General features: G+C 42.3%; 1 protein-coding gene across 2 annotated transcripts in view; it reads right to left on the bottom strand.

Moving 5' to 3' along the window:
* Window positions 1–3,347: 3,347 nt before the first annotated feature.
* Window positions 3,348–18,782, bottom strand: part of VKORC1L1 (vitamin K epoxide reductase complex subunit 1 like 1) — a 64,374-nt gene continuing 48,939 nt past the window's right edge. The window contains exons 2-3 of one of the 2 annotated variants that reach the window (XM_080830916.1): window positions 7,691–7,800; window positions 3,348–4,117 (exon numbers count right to left, since the gene is read on the bottom strand). In XM_080830916.1, the coding sequence (XP_080687042.1) occupies window positions 3,891–4,117; window positions 7,691–7,800 (337 nt within the window). In that variant the 3' untranslated portion in view covers window positions 3,348–3,890. The remainder of the gene's footprint in view (window positions 4,118–7,690; window positions 7,801–18,782) is intronic. The other variant, XM_080830917.1, reaches the window with a different exon arrangement.

The raw sequence follows: 18,782 nt of genomic DNA, 5'->3' as shown, positions 1-18,782 counted from the left end.
GTTCCTGACGGCCACGACATCACAGGCCCACGCGATTCCCCACGCGATTCCCGGAACCGGAACCTCTAAGATTCTGCACGTGTCTTCCATAAATTCCAAATAATTTAAGGGAAAAGAGCTCAGTACCCCTGTGGAAAGGAAGTTTCAGCGTCAGCCTCAAGAGCCGTGGACGCGAAGGCGGGCTGGGTGCCGGCGCCTCGCTCGCACCACGACCCCAGCCAAGAAGGACGGCCGCACAGCTCACGTGGGTAACGGCTGCATTTATTTTATACCAAAAAAGTTATGTGCAACAAATAAACATTCTTACATATTTACATGTTTTTTTTTTACCAGTTAGCAAAACTGTCCTAAGTCTCTGATGAAGAATGTTTCTATCTATAGTAAAGGGGGAAGTCTGCCCAGTGAACTCCACTTTAAATGAGTGTTTGCTCTGGAGCTTAAAGCACGAGTAATAAATATTTTTGATGGAACATACTATACAGATCATACACCTAATACTTAGGCCATGCTTGATACAGTTTTATAACAAAACATTTTACCTTTTCTGGGCTCATTTGTGGGGAAAAAAAATTAACCATGTAGCCTGGATTCCCACCCCTGCCCCTCCTGTTTTATGGAAGGGGAGAGTCCTCCCAGATCAGGAATCCTAAGTGCTGCCTAAAACGTCTGAATAGAAATGTTCCGCCAATGCCTGCATGTTGGGGGAAAAGACAGGAGGACAAAGGCTGCATGTCAGGTATTCCTTCCCAAATAGGTTACCAAAAATGACAGTGGATTTCCTGTTGGCGTTTGTCTAACATGAATTTTCAAGACAAGATTTGTCAGCTTTCGCTCATATCAACTGGTGGTTCCAATCGCAGTTCAGAAGTAGTCACTGAAGATGACGGCACTTCTGCTGATAATCCTATAAATGAAATACAAGCAAACTAAAACCAAGAAATGGTTTTAATTTCACTGGAGTCTTGGTCCTATATCCTCCTGAGTAGGGTCCAAAGATCTCTTGTACCAAATGACAGATCTTTGTCTCTGTATGAAAATAGTCAATGCTTTCAACATCTTTAAAAGTAACAGATTTAGAGTGAGGTGACATACATCAAGTAGAAGTAATTCCTGGCACACAGCTGGTTAAACCTGAGTTATTTCACCAGTTTACCTTCATGGAAAGCACCTAGCTGCAGTGAAAAACAATGAGATCCTCCAAACCACCTAGATTGCCTAGCATTTGTCATCTAGCTCCAGTTTCTCTTATTTCTTCAAATGATACGACTACCAAGTAAATAAGGGGCTTCATTTGTTATGACAGATTCCCCAAACCAAGAAGCATGAATTACTGCAAAGGCCAGAAATCCAATCCACCCCCCGCCACCCGCCAAATTTGTTCTTCAGTGTTGGTGGCCAGTAATGTTGCAGTGTTTTAAATATCGAGTCTAAAATAGTCCTGATAGTCATCGTATTTTATAGCACGGTGTTTTCTCCTTGGGGTGGAAGAGAGGATGGAGACGGGAGCCTAAATGCTTCCACCGGGGTCCTGTGGCTTACAGAGATGCTGGCATTACGATGCTGTTATTTGAGGCAGCACACCATCATCGCTCAGTGAGAAGGAGGGTACGAATTCTACTGGGGTCACAGGAACGTCGCAGAAATTTTTATACGACTAAAACAGTGGTGTTTTCCCCAAGGCTTATTAGGAAAGCAAAGGAGAACCTGGAAGGGTCTGGCTGAACATTTTTACGTTTTATCATATGAGAGTTGAAGACATTTGCAAGAATGCAGCATCAAGACAAGCTTTAACCATACTCTGCTGATTGATACAAAATATGATGAAAAACCATTTTAAATTGGGACACAAGGAACTTATTTAGGACAACCAGTGTTATATATACCACAGAAGTCTTCACTGTTAACCATTTCCACTCTAGCTTAGAAGACAGAACCGTGAGCGGCGCGGCAGGACTGGAAGCACTCTACAAAGATGACCTCTGGACATCATGACTGGACAAGGTCTTCAGCGCTAGGACTTGTTTCTCCACAGACACCAGACATCCAATTCAATGCTTTCTGGAGTTCATTCACTACAGAAACAAGAACAATGCATACATAATAAAACAGGCATTGGAATATTCACATTCATGGGAAAACACAAGCCTGGAAATCCGAGTTCGGCTTTTACAAAACTGGGTAAAACTGGTTGAAAGTTCATTACAGTTCGGATGTTACACCTGCCTTGGGCCAGAAAGATACACTGCATGGATTAGGACAGTTAGGCGGAAACTGCTGAACAGTTGCTGACTCCACACATTATGGGTTACAGAGCAGAGCCTGTCCCCTCCCTTCAAAAAGAAGGCTCATTCGTGAAAGCACTCAAAAGTTACCGGTCTGTTTTTAACATAATGATGAGACTAACTGGAAGCAAAAACATTGCTACTGTTTCTCCATCGAAGGAATAAAATGATCATACAGAACCTTTCTAGAGAATAATGCAGGTTTTCTACTTCATGGTAAGAGGAAGGAAGGACACTTCTGCCCAAGTTCAACACACAAAATATTTGGTTTGAGGTTTAAGACAGAAGGCACTTTTAACATTCTGATAGGTGTTAACCATAGAAGCATACTGTCACAATTTCATTTGGGTTTATTCACATCACCTTTAAAACCTAGGCATTTGCGTAGTTTCTAGAAAGAGCAGTGACACCGTTAGTGTACTTCACCTTCAGATACTTCTACCTGCACTACTCCCGATGGAGCAAACTCAGAAGCGTGTCAGCCCTAAAATTTACCAATCTAATACTGACTCTAAAACAATTAAGTTAGACATCCAATTAGTGCAGGATGAAACGGGAAATACTACGGGGCGACCCAAGAGCGATCCTACTCTGGAGCAACGGGGCTTCTACTGGCTACTTCAAGGTCCTAATACTGTTTGGTTGACTGGCACCAATGTGAAGGGAGAACTTTTGCATGACAATTCAGCTACTGTAAGAGGCTTTTCCTAGAAATGCCATATCAATGTTTCCAGCTTTTCTCCAAAGAATTCTACTCAACTTCCCCATCTTTAGCGTCCTGAAGACCTTGGACGTGAAGGTCTGGTCACATGACTCATTTCGTAAGGTTATAATTGATCCAGTTTTATGACTAGACACAAGCTTGACTTGAATGTCCAAATTTAGCTTCTTCCTTTCCAAGGAAGGAGATGAAAGGGAACCAACTACCCTATGATTTTGCTGTCAGTACTCCTCACAAGATGCTCCGTTCGGACTTACTATTTTCACTATTTCTTCAGGCAACGTTGGGCTGACAATTCTTCATCGCTACACTTCAACTAAACTGTACAGTAAGTTCTGCAGGGATGGATCCAATATTTCTACCTTTATTTACAAATATCACATAAATGGATTCTAGTTGAATCTACATGTTTAAATCCATCGGCTAAAAACATATTACATATTGTAAACATGGCAATATTTAATACAGTATCTATTCTAAAATATTTTCATGTCATGATCACATTTGTTATACCTGAAATTGAATTTATACACGTTAGAGAATTACTAGCAATGGTCGCTCACTTTACAATCAAGGGCAGGGGGCTAGGGCTATATTTTATTATTTCGGAAACATCTTCAAAGTAAAGTTAAAGCTTGTCTTTGATTGGCTCGGCATATCCTTTTCCTTTTCTTTTCTTTTTTTGTATCCATATTCAAAATGAAGACTGACACAGAAAATAGCTAGGGCCCCTTCTAATTTACAGGATTTTAAAAAATCAGTTTGAGATCCTTAGGGAGAGTGTCTGTTGTGAAGAATTAAAAAAACAAAACAAAACAAAACTGCTGCAAAAGAACCCTAATGGGAAAGGGGGCTCGGCGGCCAGTTCGGAGTTCGTCCGGCCGCGGTCAGTCCTGCTTAGGCTGCAGCTGCCGCTTCCAGGCCTCGTTCAAGTAGACCAGTCGCTTGTAGTTGATGATGAGAAGAACGAAGTTCAGCACGTACGTGACGACGCAGATGAGGCAGAACTCCTTCAGCACGAAGTACAGGATGTAGGCCAGGTACAGGGAGCCCACCACAGACACGATGGAGGACGTCATGAGGACTAACGCTGCCACCGCGCTCGCGGTCATGCCTGCAAGGGGAGAGACACGGCTCAGTCTGGCCTTGACGATGGAGAAAGTCTCGGAGTCAAAGCAAGCACCCTGCGGTCTGCGCAGTGCTGGACACGCGATGGCATCTGGGAGCGAGAACGACCGCTCTGGAGAGATGCTGCGGGCTGACTCTGCGCACGGAGCAGTCGCACAGCCGCAGCGCTCCTCACGCGTCGGTGTTCTAGGTCAAGTATCACTACCCGGGCCGTGACCTGGCCTTCGTGAAGCCCTGCCAAGAGCATATGCAGGCTCACGGTGCTCGGTCTGCCTGAAGCTCATCTGCGAAATCGACAGCCCGGCCGCTGAGGCCCCTAACAGATAGAGGAACGTGAGGACCACAACCTCCTGTCCCAAGCAGGACGCGCTGCCCCTGGCCTTTCCACTGCAGACGCGCCATCGGTGCGCAGTCAAACCTGGCTTCCCATGTTTGGGTCAAATTTTTTAAAAAATCTGTAATGTTTAGGTCAAATTTTTCAAAAACCATGCAAAGATGATTGTACCAATATGCTGCTAAAGAAGGAAAAACTTGTAATAAACATTTCAGAAAGGGCTTAGCCTAGGAGGTAACAAGCCACGTTTGGCCGGTTGGCCACACGTGGGTCAAACCAGACCAGGAAAAAAGGCGGTTCTGTGCGCTGCACTGGGGCTCTCTGATGCTGTCTGACATCTTCATGTGCACTGTTCTGTAATTGCCTGCAGCCAACGGTCGTGGGACCGAGGAGACAGCTGGGCGTATTAAGCTACCGTCCCTCCCAACAACTAATGGACAAGGAGACAGAAACAGGAAGACAGGATCGGTGGTGGGAGGCTGGAAGAGGCTAATGAAGGAGCTGAAATCCCCACTGCCTGCTGGCTCAGACCACGAAGGCCGGCCTCGCCCCCAGGCCCGGTCGGGCTAGAGTGTGACCCTTCATGAGGCTCTTCACGGCTAATGTACTGCCGGATTCCTGATGCCGGGGACGGGCCAGTCCGACCGGCCCCCGCTTTTGCACCTACAGACTGAGCGATCCAGCCGCGCTCACGCGTATGTAACATCTAGGACAGACTGAGTAGCTCAACAGACAGCAAAGCCTACACCGGTTTTTCCGTCTGGCCCTTTACTAGTTATCTAAACCTTCAAAAATCAATGCTGTCACCTTAATTTTACCAAGAGAGTTGGTTTCAACATGATGGAAAGTTACTTACTTTCTCACCTCCTAATACTGACGTGTGAATTAAAGGAGCGATTGGGCGGGCGCCCAGCTGGTTCAGCCAGTGAAGCGTGGGGCTCGATCTCAAATCAAGGTCGTGAGCTCAAGCCCCACGTTGGGCCTAGAGCTTACTTGATGAATGAAGGAACCAATGACTGAATGAATGAGCTAAAAGGTATAAAGCACTTCGAAGGCTCCATAAACACTGGCTATTAGTTAAATACCATTTTGTACCCAACCTGTCCTGATGTGATGTAGCTGGTGGCTTGGGATACAATTCCCAGTGGAATTTACAAGGTGCTGTGCCTCTAAATAATGACGGTCCCATCAAGCAGCGGAACATTCTGCAGCTGGGAAGAAGAGGGAAGACACTCATGGTTTGCTGTGGAAATACCACCACGATGAATTAGTTGAGCAAAAAAGAAAAAGGAGTATGTAGAACATTATGTACGGCATCTGCCTTTTACATTTTAGAGAGGAGAAAATGAAGATGATAGGTTTGTGTCTTCTTGCACAGGCCTAAAGGAAGTACAGCAACAACACGCAGCTACCAGCTGGGGTTGAAAGGCTACGAAGTGGGCAGAGGGGGCAACGGTCAAGGGCAGGCTTTTCACTGGATGGCATTTTACATGTTTGTACTTTTGGACTCGTGGAAGTATTACCTATGAAAAATTAAAGGAAAAACGCTGTATCTCAAACAACTTAGAAGAAGGGAGTGAAGATAACGTGCTCTGGAAAACCGTGTTAGAGGAACCCGCGTGTGCCTTCCGTGTGCCTCCTGACATTATAAATGCTTCATGTGAACACACAGAATGCGAACAGAAAAAAACACATAGGATACACATGATTTAAAAAACATACATATAAGGAAATTCACAAATTAAATATGACAAATGGAAATTTGTTCCATCTCTATCTCCAAAAATTAACATAGTCAAAAGTGTTTCTTACGCTATTTTAATTTCGGCCTATACGTTATATTCTTCTTTAGAAATCCAAATGAACAAATAAATGGAATAAAAAATAAAAGTCTCACCCGGGCCCCCAACCACTGACCCTTTTAATATGCATTTCTATGCATATATATAAACACAGAACTTCTCTCATACCTGTTATACTACAATTTGCTTTTTTCACCAAACTATGTCTTGATCTTTCCAGAACATTCATGTAAGACCTGCTTTTTCCTTTAATGGCTACATAGTATTTTCTAGTACAGGTGTAACCTAATTTATTCAACCATTACATTTTGCTAAACCACTTCCAGTCTTTTGCTATTTTATACTGCTATGAATATCCTTGTGCAGATTTTTGTATTTCTACAGGATCTGGAACTGGGTAAACCTGATAGAAGTATTTAGAAAAATTTAGATTCACAATTTCCCTCGTAAGGAATCAACCTCAGCTAGGCAGGAGAGCACCACAGAGGTGGCCAGGTAATGGGCTAAAATATTAACAATGGAAACCAAAGGTCAAAAATGGCTGGATTTAACTCTGAAAGTATAAAAAACTATACAATCAAAATTCACCCAACTAACACAAAAAGGACAAAGAATGGATAAAATGTAACAAATATGAAAATGGACTATTATCAGGACCCCAACAACAAAAGTGACAATGCCAGAAAAATTAAAATAAAATGATGGGGATTTTAACTATTAAATTAGAAACTTTATAGAAAACACTTGTGAAAAATGAAGATGGATGAAGCCAGACAATTGAGGGAAAAGTAGTTTGGTAATACGTATTAAAGTCCATTAAAAATTTTTGTGTGTTTGGCTCATTCGCCCAAGGTTTGGAAATTTATTTTGCAGAACTAATTCAAACAGGGAGGTGTGTGTGAGGGCCACTTTAAACAAAGTTGATCAGCACAGTGTTATTTAGAACACAAGAAACTTGAAACCTTGATGTCAACAATAACAAAACACCAGAGAGGAAACAGCATGAAAGAGTTCACATACAGTGAAGTGAAAAGAACAGAGGACAAGGGACACAGCAGGTGTGTAAAGGTGATGAGTTACGTCTACTGCTTACTGGTAATGCTCTCTAGGGGTGTGACATGTTCAGTAATCTGCACAGTATATAAACTAATAAGAGAGTTTCTGGGGAAGACTGGAAGGGTAAGTTCCCTGAATGAGGACGGTTTTTCTGGACATTATGGGATGCTGCTGTCCTTGACGAAAGGCCAACAGATACCAAACTCAGCATCAGCATCATCAAAATCTCAGTGAACCGGCAGAAAAACGTGCTGTAATCATTAACATGCTTTTATTTAATATAAAGACATTTCAGGGCAAAGACACAAAGTACTAAAGGGAATATAACAAAACAAACTTATTTTTGTATTGCTGTATAAATACTTACCAAGTAATAACTGTAGTATATAAAATATAAGTCCAAAGACACTGTTTGGCTGGTTTAATACACCATCCTTTCCAAAAATGGAACCCAAAAGACCAAATCCTCGACCCCATCTGTAAAATAAGGAAAACCAGTAACCCCATTTTGAGTCTTCCTATTTTTAAAAACGTAAAATTGTCTGAGAATGCCATGCCAATATACCCATCTGAATCTCTAAGTTGCCTATTTCTACATATTCTCTTATCCAAAAGGTAGGCTCGAAGTATTTTTTTTCTGATGGCATTAGTATTTGCAGAGGAAGGGCTCCATCAATTTAAGCCAGTCCCTTCGCAGCAGCACCACTGACATTTTGGGCTGAAGAATTCTTTGCACTTGGGGGCTGTTCAGTGCATTACAGGGTGTTAGCAGCAGCATCCCGGGGCTCTCCCCACGAGGTGCCAGTAGTATTCTCCCACCAGCTGGACAAGCGAAATGTCTCCAGCCATTGCCAGGTGTCCCCGGGGGGCAAAATCTCCCTCAAACGAAAGCTGCTGACTTAAGCTGCCTTATTTCTTCACTCAAAGTATGTGGAGCGCAGGGGCACCTGGGTGGCTCAGTGGGTTAAGCATACGACTCTTGGTTTTGGCTCAGGTCATGATCTCCTGGGTCGTGGGATCAAGCCCTGCATCGGGCTCCACACTCAGCACAGAGTCTGCTTGGAATTCTCTGCCCACAAATAAATAAGTAAATAAATAAATGAATAAATAAAATCACAAAGTATGAGGACCAAATGTTGCTTCCTGACAAATTTCACCAGGATATGCAACAGGAAACATAACTTAGGAACATATTTGTAAACACAGAACCGTATCAGAAACTACAGGTCCTTTCTAGAATCATACCTCAAGACTAAAAAACCTGATACACAGTTTGCTCCGTCACTTTTTATCTGCAGTTTAACTTCAAATTTTGCACTTAATATTTTCAGAATCGTATTTTCCTGTTTTTAAGAAAGATTATTTCTGATTTAATAAAATTTCACTCAAATATCAAACAACATTTACTTTGGATGAAAACCTTTGAAGAGAACTTCAACTCTGAACGAGAACGCTTTTCAAAAATAAGAAAGAAAACAGCAGTCATGGTTTTAAGTCCGTAGCAAAGCACTGAATGAAACTTGAACTTTGCTGTGGAATACAAACTACCTGAAAACAAGGAAAAGTAAGTGAGTCTTTTTTTGTCACACGAGCTTAATAGTGTCCAAGAAAGGGTGAAACCGCTTCATAATGATATTGGGAGGGAAGAGCGACCCTGATTTTACAAGCAAGTGACAGCCCTGAGGATTTTTATCGTCCAGAGCCATCCACCTGCACATTCTTGGGCGTGTTCTAGGCGCAGGTCACAGGCCGGGTGCTGGGACGCCGGAGTGCACGAGTCAGAGAAGGTGATTCCCTTGTGGGGCCTTGATTCCGTTTGGGAAGGAGAAGCAGTGAGCATGGAAACAAATGACAAAGTCTCCTTCAGAAATGGATGAAACTACTAACAGACCTGCAGGAAAAGTGAGGGCAGAGTCATTCCAGACCAGAATTGGTAAATTCTAAAAATTTGGAAACGCACACAATCATCTTGGGGTCTCATTAAAATCCAGGTTTTCCTTTAGCAGGTAGGTCTGTGGTAGGACCAAGACTGCATTTCCAAACCAAACCAAACGAAACGCTCCCGGCTCGTGCTTCTGGCCGAGGACCACACGCTGGGAGGGCAGGGGTGGAGGGAGCTACTCTAGCTAGACGATCAGAGATGGCCTTTTTCAGGAACTACGTTTTGAACAAAATCCTGCATGATGAAAGGCAGCCAGTCTCTTGAGGAATGGCAAGTACAAAGGCCCTGAGGCAGGGAGCTGTTCGTGTCCAAGAAGTGTGCAAGAAGGCCTCAGGGCTGACTCGGTGATGAGGGAAGAGCGGCAAGAGAATGAGGCACCCAGTCATTTACAGCATTTATGGCCTTTTGCAGGCCATGATAAAGAGTCCGAATTTTATTCTAATTGCAGTGGGAAGACATTCGGTGGCTTTTCAATAGGAGACTAATACAAGCTTATTTATGATCATTCTTAACTATTGTGTAAAAAACAAACTGCAGGAGGGCCCGAGCAGGCAGAAGAAACTACGCAATCGGACTTCTCAGCTCTGCTCATCCGAAGTAGCAATTCAAATGTAAATCAACACCTTTGGCGATGGAAATAATTGAGCATACTGCCAACATCATCACGGGCAAACAGAATTTTTATATATTCCAAGCACTGGTCTGTGTCTAATTATTCACACAGGATCATGCTGGTATTTTCCTTGAGAACAATGCAGAAACCCACAGAATATATCATTTTATCAAAGTATACATGCATAAGATTTAAAAATCAAATAACACCAAAAGTCTTACAAAATAGACTTCCCATGCTCCAGCCCTCTCTACACACAGTTCTGACTCCCCAGAGACAACCACTATGCTATCTTTAAACCTTTTTCCCTATTTAATTCCACATTTTTAAAAGATTTTATTTGTTATTTGAGAGAGAGAGCAAGAGAAAGAGAGAGCACAACCAGGGAGAGAGGGGTAGATCGAGAGGGAGAAGCAGATTCCTCGCTGAGCAGGGAGCCTGATGTGGGGCTCAATCCCAGGACTCTGGGATCATGACCTGAGCCGAAGGCAGACACTTAACCTGAGCCACCCAGGCACCCATTAATTCCACATTTTTTTTTTAAAGATTTTTATTTATTTATCTGACAGACAGAGATCACAAGCACACAGAGAGGCAGGCAAAGAGAGAAGGAGGGGAAGCAGGCTCTCCGCCGAGCAGAGAGCCCGATGTGGGGCTCGATCCCAGGACCCTGGGATCATGACCCGAGCTGAAGGCAGAGGCTTTAACCTACTGAGCCACCCAGGCGCCCCTTATTCCACATTTTTAAATAATATGCTTACATGGCTATTTCTTGATTTTTGAATTTTTTTAAAATTTAAATTCAATTTAGTTAACATATAGTGTATTATTAGTTTCAGGGGTGATTTCTAAAGTCTAGTATCTTATGCCTTTCTAATATGGTAGACTAGAATGTCACTTTAAAAAAACACTGTGGGGGGGCACCTGGGTGGCTCAGTGGGTTAAAGCCTCTGCCTTTGGCTCAGGTCATGATCCCAGGGTCCTGGGATCGAGCCCCGCATCTGGCTCTCTGCTCAGCGGGGGGCCTGCTTCCTCCTCTCTCTCTGCCTGCCTCTTCATCTGCTTGTGATCTCTCTCTGTCAAATAAATAAATAAAATCCTAAAAAAAAATAAAAAAACACTGTGGGGGCACCTGGGTGGCTCAGTGGGTTGAGCCTCTGCCTTCAGCTCGGGTCATGATCTGAGGTTTTGGGATTGGCCCCAAGTCGGGCTGTTCGCTGGGGCGGGGGGGCCTGCTTCCCCCTCTACCTGCCTCTCTGCCTACTTGTGATCTCTCTCACTCTGTCAAATAAATAAAATCTTAAAAAAAACCCACAAACATTGTGGGGTAACCCTTTGGGTCCCCTCCCTCCTTGGGAGCTTTGTATTACCACTTTGCTATTGCTCAATAAACCTTGCTTTGCTGCCCCAAAATAAACAAACAAACAACAACATTGTGGAGAGCTTTAAATGTATATACACAAAGTTAACAGAACAGTGTAATAACCTCAGGCCGCTGTTGCCCAGCTGTGAAACCACACCTTCCCTGTTTCATTTCCACCTCTACCCAACTTAACACTCGAAGATCAATTTGTTACTCTTTAAGGCAAAATTTACAGACATTTAATGCACAAATCTTAATTAACTCTTCTGTAATTCTGATGAGTGGAACACCTGAATTGTCCTGGTAGACTAATTCTGGAATACTTACTCACTGGTGTGAAAGGACAATTTAAGTACCTTTCCTAAACATCGAACAAATGAACACTCCAAAACCATACGAGTGCTTCCATCTCCCCAAATACACTGTTAGATCCTTCTCATCAACCCACACTCTTCTTCACCGTTAGCATCAAATACTGGGCTGGCGAGGCTTACAGGAACCCAACTTCAAAACCCAAGTTAGATCTTGGGTCTCCTGGATCACGGCACTATTTCCCTTAGGTCACATTCAAAGTTATAAAATACAATTACCATTCTAGCATTTTCAACCGAACAGAATAATCACTTAATTCCTCAATGAATACAAGTAATAACATTTAATAAACCTTGATAAACTTGATGTTAAAACTGTTAGCAAGCCAAGTCACAAGCGAGGTAGACTGGATTTATGTAAGATTATCTTCCTTGGAAAGGGGACGAAAAACAGATTTTCATAAACGACACTATACTTTAAAACTGCTAAGGGTGCTGTAATGTAAAAACCTTCTTAGTGAATTTTTTTTCAAGATGGAACATTTGAAAATACTGTAGTTTTCCCCTACTTCTAAAAGCTATACTATATGAAACATATTTTATGCGCTAACTTTATTCCTGGCTTTATCTTAGTTTCTTTTTTTGTTTGTTTTTTTTTAAAGATTTTATTTATTTACTTGACAGAGATCACAAGTAGGCAGAGAGGCAGGCAGAGAGAGGAGGAAGCAGGCTCCCCGCTGAGCAGAGAGCCCGATGTGGGGCTCGATCCCAGGACCCTGAGATCATGACCAGAGCCGAAGGCAGAGGCTTTAACCCACTGAGCCACCCAGGCCCCTCTTTATCTTAGTTTCTAGCCATTTTTTCCTTGTCCTGTCTATATTCACAATTCTATTATATTACTTATCCCAGAGCTGCCGCAAGTAATTTATGGAAGGAATGGGATATTAACCAATTGAGCAAAAAGAAAAAAAATTTTAATGATGATTTTTGTTGGTCATTTTTTAAAGTTTTTTTTTTTTTAAATTCCAGTATAGTTTACATACAACGGGATACTAGTTTCAGGTGGACAATACAGGGATCGACAATTCTGTACATCACTCAGTGCTCATCGTAAGTGCACTCTTTAATCCCCATCACCTGCCTACTTCACTCACCCACCTCCCCTCCGGTAACCATCAGTTTGCTCCTTATAATTAAGAGTCTGTGTCTTGATTTGTTTTTCTCCCTTTTGCCCATATGTTTTGCTTCTTAAATTCCACGTATGAGTGAAATCATATGGTTATTTGTCTTTCTCTGACTTATTTCGCTGGGACTGTACTCTCTAGCTCCATCCATGTTGTTATAAATGGCAAGATTTCATTCTTTCTTACGGCTGAGCAATAGTCCATTGTAGATATATACCACACCTTCTTTATCTAGTCATCTGTGGTTTGGGCTACTCCCATAATTTGGCTATTGTAAATAATGCTCCTATAAACATCGAGGTGCATGTATCCCTTTAAATTAGTGTTTTTGTATTCTTTTTTTAAAAAGATTTTATTTACTTGACTGAGAGAGAGGGAGAAGCAGGCTCCCTGATGAGCAGGGAGCCTGATATGGGGCCCAATCCCAGGCCTCTGAGATCATGACCTGAGCCGAAGGCAGACGCTTAACTGACTGAGCCACCCGGGCCCTGTGTTTTCGTATTCTTTGGTCAAATACCCAGTAGTGTGATTGCTGGATCACAGAGTAGTTCTTTTTTTTTTTTCTTTTAATTATTTTTTAACAGATTTTTAGGGGTGCTAGGTGGCTCAGTCAGTTAAGTGTCTGCCTTCGGCTCAGGTCATGATTCTGGGGTCCTGGGATCGAGCCCCACGTCGAGGTCCGTGCTCAGCCGGGAGACTGCTTCCCCCTCTGTCCTTCTCCCTGCTCAAAATAAATAAAATCTTTTTAAAAGTAAAGATTTTTAAGATTTGTTTTTAAAGAGTGTGTACTTACGTGAGTGGGGGAAGGAGCAGAGGAAGCAGACTGTGTGCTGAGTGTGGAGCCAGATGCAGGGCTTGATCCCACGACCCCAGGGTCATAACCTGAGCTGAAACCAAGAGTCGGATGCTCAACCTAGTGAGCCACTGAGGGGCCCCAAGGTAGCTCTACTGTTAACTTTTTGAGGAACCTCCATGCTGTTTCCCACAGAGGCTACAGCAGTCTGCGTCCCCAGCAACAGTGCAGGAGCGCTCCCTTTCCCCCACATCCTCACCAAAAGTTGTTTTTCACGTTGTTTTAGCCGTTCTGCCAGGTCTCGTTGTAGTTCTGACTTGCATCTCCCTGACAGTGATGTTGAGCATCCTCTCTGTGACTGTTGCCATCTGAATGCCTTCTTTGGAGACATGTCTTTTCATGTCTTCTGCCCAGTTTTTACTTGGATTATTTGTTCCGTGAGTGTTGAATTTTACAAGTTTGTTATCTATTTTGGACACCAACCATTCTTTGGATACATAATTGGCAATATCTTCTCTCCCTCTGTAGGTTGCCGTTTAGTTTTGTTGACACCTTTGCTTTTTATTTGGATGAAGGCCCAATAGTTCATTTTTTGCTTTTATTTCCCTTGCCCCAGGAGACATAATCTAGAAAAATGCTGCCACAGCTAATGTTAGAGAAATTACTACCTGTGGTCTCTTCTAAGGTTATGGTTTCAGGTCTTACATTTGGGTCTTTAACCATTTTGAACTGATTTTTATTAATGTATGGTGTTAGAGAGTGGTCCAGTTTTGGGGTGCCTGGGGTGACTCGGTTGTTAAGCGTCTGCCTTCGGCTCAGGTCATGATCCCAGCGTCCTGGGATCAAGACCCATATCAGGCTCCCTGCTCAGGGGGAAGCCTGCTTCTCCCTCTCACACTCCCCCTGCTTGTGTTCCCTCTCTGTGTTTCTCTCTGCAAATAAATAAATCTTAAATAAATAAATAAATCTTAAAATAATAAATCTTAAAAAAAAACAAAAATGAAAAACAAAGTTGTCCAGTTTCATTCTTTTGCAAGTAGCTGTCCAGTTTTCCCAACAGCATTTGTTGAAGAAACGTTCCATTTTATATTCTTTTTTTTTTTTAAATATATTATTTATTTATTTATTTGACAGACAGAGATCACAAATAGGCAGAGATGCAGACAGAGAGAGAGGAGAAAGCAGGCTCTCCGCTGAGCAGAGAGCCCGATGCGGGTCTCGATCCCAGGACCCTGGAATCATGACCCCAGCCGAAGGCAGAGGCTTAATCCACTGAGCCACCCAGGCACCCTCCATTTTATATTCTTTCTTCCTTTGTCAAAGACTGACCGTGTAATTGTGGGTTTATTTCTGGGTTTTCTATTCTGTTCTGTTCATCTGTGTGTCTAATCTAGTACCATACTGTTTTGGTTACTACAGCTTCGTAATATAACTTGAAGTCTGGAATTGTGATAGCTCCTGTTTTGTCTTTTTCAAGATTGCTTTTGCTATTTGGGGTCTTTTGTGGTTCTGTACAAATTTTAGGATTTTTTTTTTAAGATTTTATTTATTTATTTGACAGACAGAGATCACAAGTAGGCAGAGAGGCAGGCAGAGAGAGAGGAGGAAGCAGGCTCCCCGCTGAGCAGAGAGCCCGACACGGGGCTCGATCCCAGGACCCTGGGATCATGACCTGAGCCGAAGGCAGAGGCTTTAACCCACTGAGCCACCCAGGCGCCCCAGGATTTTTTTAAAAAAGATTTTTTACTTAAGAGAGAGAGAGCACGAGTAGGGGAGTGGGGGAAAGGGAGAAAGAATCCCAGATTCCCTGCTGAGCGTGGAGCCTGATGTGGAGCTCGATTTCATGACCTTGAGATCATGACCTGAGCTGAAACCAAGCATTGGGACGCTAAACTGACTGAGCCACCCAGGCGCCCCTAGGATTGTCTCTTCTATTTCTGGGTATCTTGACAGGCACTGCATTAAATCTGTAGAATGATTTGGGTAGTATAGACATTGTAACAATATTTAGTCTTCCAATCCATGAGCATTGAATGTCTTTCCATCTCTTTGTGTCCTCTTTAATTTCTTTCATCAGTGTTTTACAGTTTTCAAAGCACAGGTCATTCACCTCTTTGGGTAGGTTTATTCCTAGGTACCTTATTTTTGGTGCAACTGTAAATGGGACTGATTCTTTAATTTCTCTTTCTGCTGCTTCATTATTGGTGTATAGAAATGTAACAGATTTGTGTACACTGATTTTGTATCCTGCAACTTTACTGAATTTGTGTATCACTTCTAGCAGTTTTTGTTGGAATTTTTCAGGTTTTCTCTATATAGTATCATGTCATCTGCAAATAGTGAAAGTTCTACCTCTCCCTTGCTGATACGGATGCCTTTTTTTTTTTTTTCTTTTTCTTGTCTGATTGCTGTGGCTGGGACTTCCAGCACTATGCTGAAAAGGTGGTGAGAGTGGACATCCCTGTCGTGCTCCTGATTGTAAAGCCTCAGTTTTTCCCCACTGAGGCTGATAATAGCTGTGGGCTTTTCAGAGAATGCTTCTACTACACTGAGGTATGTTCCCTCTAGACCTACTTCGTTGAGGGTTTATATCATGAATGGATGATGTAAGGAAATATTTTCTTAAAGTAATATTTATACAGATGTTCATTTTGCTTCAGACATTAATGAAATGATTATGCAGAGGAGAATTTCTTTCATCTTTGATTCTAAGAAAGGTTCATTTTTGACCCAAATAATGACGTCCTTGAATATTTTGTATTTGGGGGCATAAACAACCAGCACCACTTCCCTATGGTATGAATGAGAACTCATTGAAGGTTTCTAAACACTCCTATTTTTGCCAGAAACAACAAATACGGGTCAATAGTTTTCCAACTCGTAGGTCCCTGAGGATAAATCTAAGACGTTATTTTGGCCTCTCTTACCCATTCCCTCCTAAGTGTCTAAGGAAGTTTTCCAAAGGCTACATGTATGACATGTAATAATGCAACAGACTGAAATGCATGGGTTGATATGAGAATCCAACAGTCTTCAATTTCAGCAGACATTAAAGAGATCTGTGGCAAGAGAAACAATGCCGTTCAATTCACTACTGTGAGTGTGTGCACATGTGCTTGTTTGGGGAAAGTTATTTTTTATAAAACTATTTTGTTAACATATAATGCGGTTTACTATTGCTTTTAAGTGAATGATTTCAATAATATAAGTAATTTTGCAGTTTTTAATTTCTAATATAGTAAATACCAAAGATATAACACACATAAATAAAAACTTGGGGTTCTCAATAACTATTAAAGTATAAAGGAGTCCTGAGATCAAATTGTTTGAAAATCACTGCTTTCGGGGTGCCTGGGTGGCTCAGTGGGTTAAAGCCTCTGCCTTCGGCTCAGGTCATGATCTCAGGGTCCTGGGATCGAGCCCCGCATCGGGCTCTCTGCTCAGCAGGGAGCCTGCTTCCTCCTCTCTCTCTCTCTGCCTACTTGTAATCTCTGCCTGTCAGATAAATAAATAAAATCTTTAAAAAAAAAGAAAAGAAAAGAAAATCACCGCTTTCAACCAATTTCCCAGTAAAATACATCACAGTTCAGACAAAATTTTAAAAATTGGGGTCGGAGGGGCGCCTGGGTGGCTCAGTGGGTTAAAACCTCTGCCTTCGGCTCAGGTCATGATCTCAGGGTCCTGGGATAGAGCCCCGCATCCCGCTCTGCTCAGCAGGGAGCCTGCCTCCCTTCCTCTCTCTCTGCCTGCCTCTCTGCCTACCTGTGATCTCTGTCTGTCAAATAAATAAATAAAATCTTTAAAAAAAAAATTGGGGTGGGATAAAGTGGGAGGAACTTAAAAAAATAAATAACGTGCATTATAGTAAATTATATTTTTAAAAGATTTCATGGCCGTAACATTAGAAAAAAGGAAAATAATAAATGGTGGTAAGGATATGGAGATATTGGAATCCTTGTACATTGCTGGTGGGTAAAATGGTGCAGCCACTGTGGAAAGCAATTTGGCGGTTCCTCAAAAAATTAAACACAGAATTACCATATAAGCCAGCAATTCCACTCCTAGGTACAGATTCCTAAGATCTGAAAACAGGTATTCAAGCAAGTACAAGTACTTGTTCAAAGCAGCGTTAGTCCCAACGGCCGAAAGGTGGAGACAATTCAATGTCCATCAACTGACGACAAACAAAACATGGCTTATGTGTACAGTAGAACATTATTCAGCCGTAAAAAGGAATGAAACACTGATACATGCTATAATGTGGCTGAACCTCAAAAACATTATGCTCACTGGAATAAGCCAAACACAAAAGGTCACATATTGTATCAGTCTAGAATAGGCAAAGCCACAGAGACAGAAAATAGGCTAGTGGTTGCTAGGGGTTAGGGAGGGAGCAGTGAGGAGTGACAGCTTAATACATACAGTATCTCCCTTGTGGGTGATGAAAATGCTTCGAGGGGCACCTGGGTGGCTGAGTCAGTTAAGTGTCTGACTCTTGATTTAGGCTCAGGTCATGATCTCAGGGTTCTGGGACTGAGCCCTGTGTCTGGCTCCACACCCAGTGGGGAGTCGGCTTCTCTTCCTCTTCCTCCACCCTCCTCCCAATTCATGCTCTCTTGAAAAAAAAAAAAAAAAAGAAAGAAAAAAAAAGAAGAAAATGCTTTTGAACCAGATAGAGGTGATCGCTGCACAGCACTGTAAGTGTACTAAATGGGCTGAATGTACACTTTAAAATGGTTAATTTTAAACAAATTTCACCTCAGTTAAAAAGAAGATTTATGGGGGCGCCTGGGTGGTCCAGTTGGTTAAGTGTCCGCCTTCAGCTCAGGTCATGATCCCAGGGTCCTGGGATCGAGCCCCGCATCGGGCTCTCTGCTCTGCGAGGAGCCAGCTTCCTCCTCTCTCTCTACCTGCTTCTCTGCCTACTTGTGATCTCTGTCTGTCAAATAAATAAATAAAATCTTAAAAAAAAAAAGAAAAGAAAAAGAACAAATTGTTTTCAGGAAGAAAATAAATATCACAAATATCAACAGTTTCTGAAAGGTGAGGAAGAGTTTAATAAGGGTACTTTATTCCCCGTTCTACTTTGTTGTATTTTGTAAATTTTCTTTAATGACCAAATACTACTTTTATGACAGCAGCAAAAAATGATGCTATATCAAGTTCATTAATCACATTTACATTGATGACAAACTTTAATGTCTTTCCAACTTCACTCTCTCCTGCTCAACCAGATTTAAATTTTACTGCAAT

The sequence above is a fragment of the Martes martes genome, assembly GCF_963455335.1.
Source record: "Martes martes genome assembly, chromosome: 18".
In the NCBI taxonomy this organism is placed as follows: domain Eukaryota; kingdom Metazoa; phylum Chordata; class Mammalia; order Carnivora; family Mustelidae; genus Martes; species Martes martes.
This window is presented reverse-complemented; position numbering and strand designations above follow the sequence as displayed.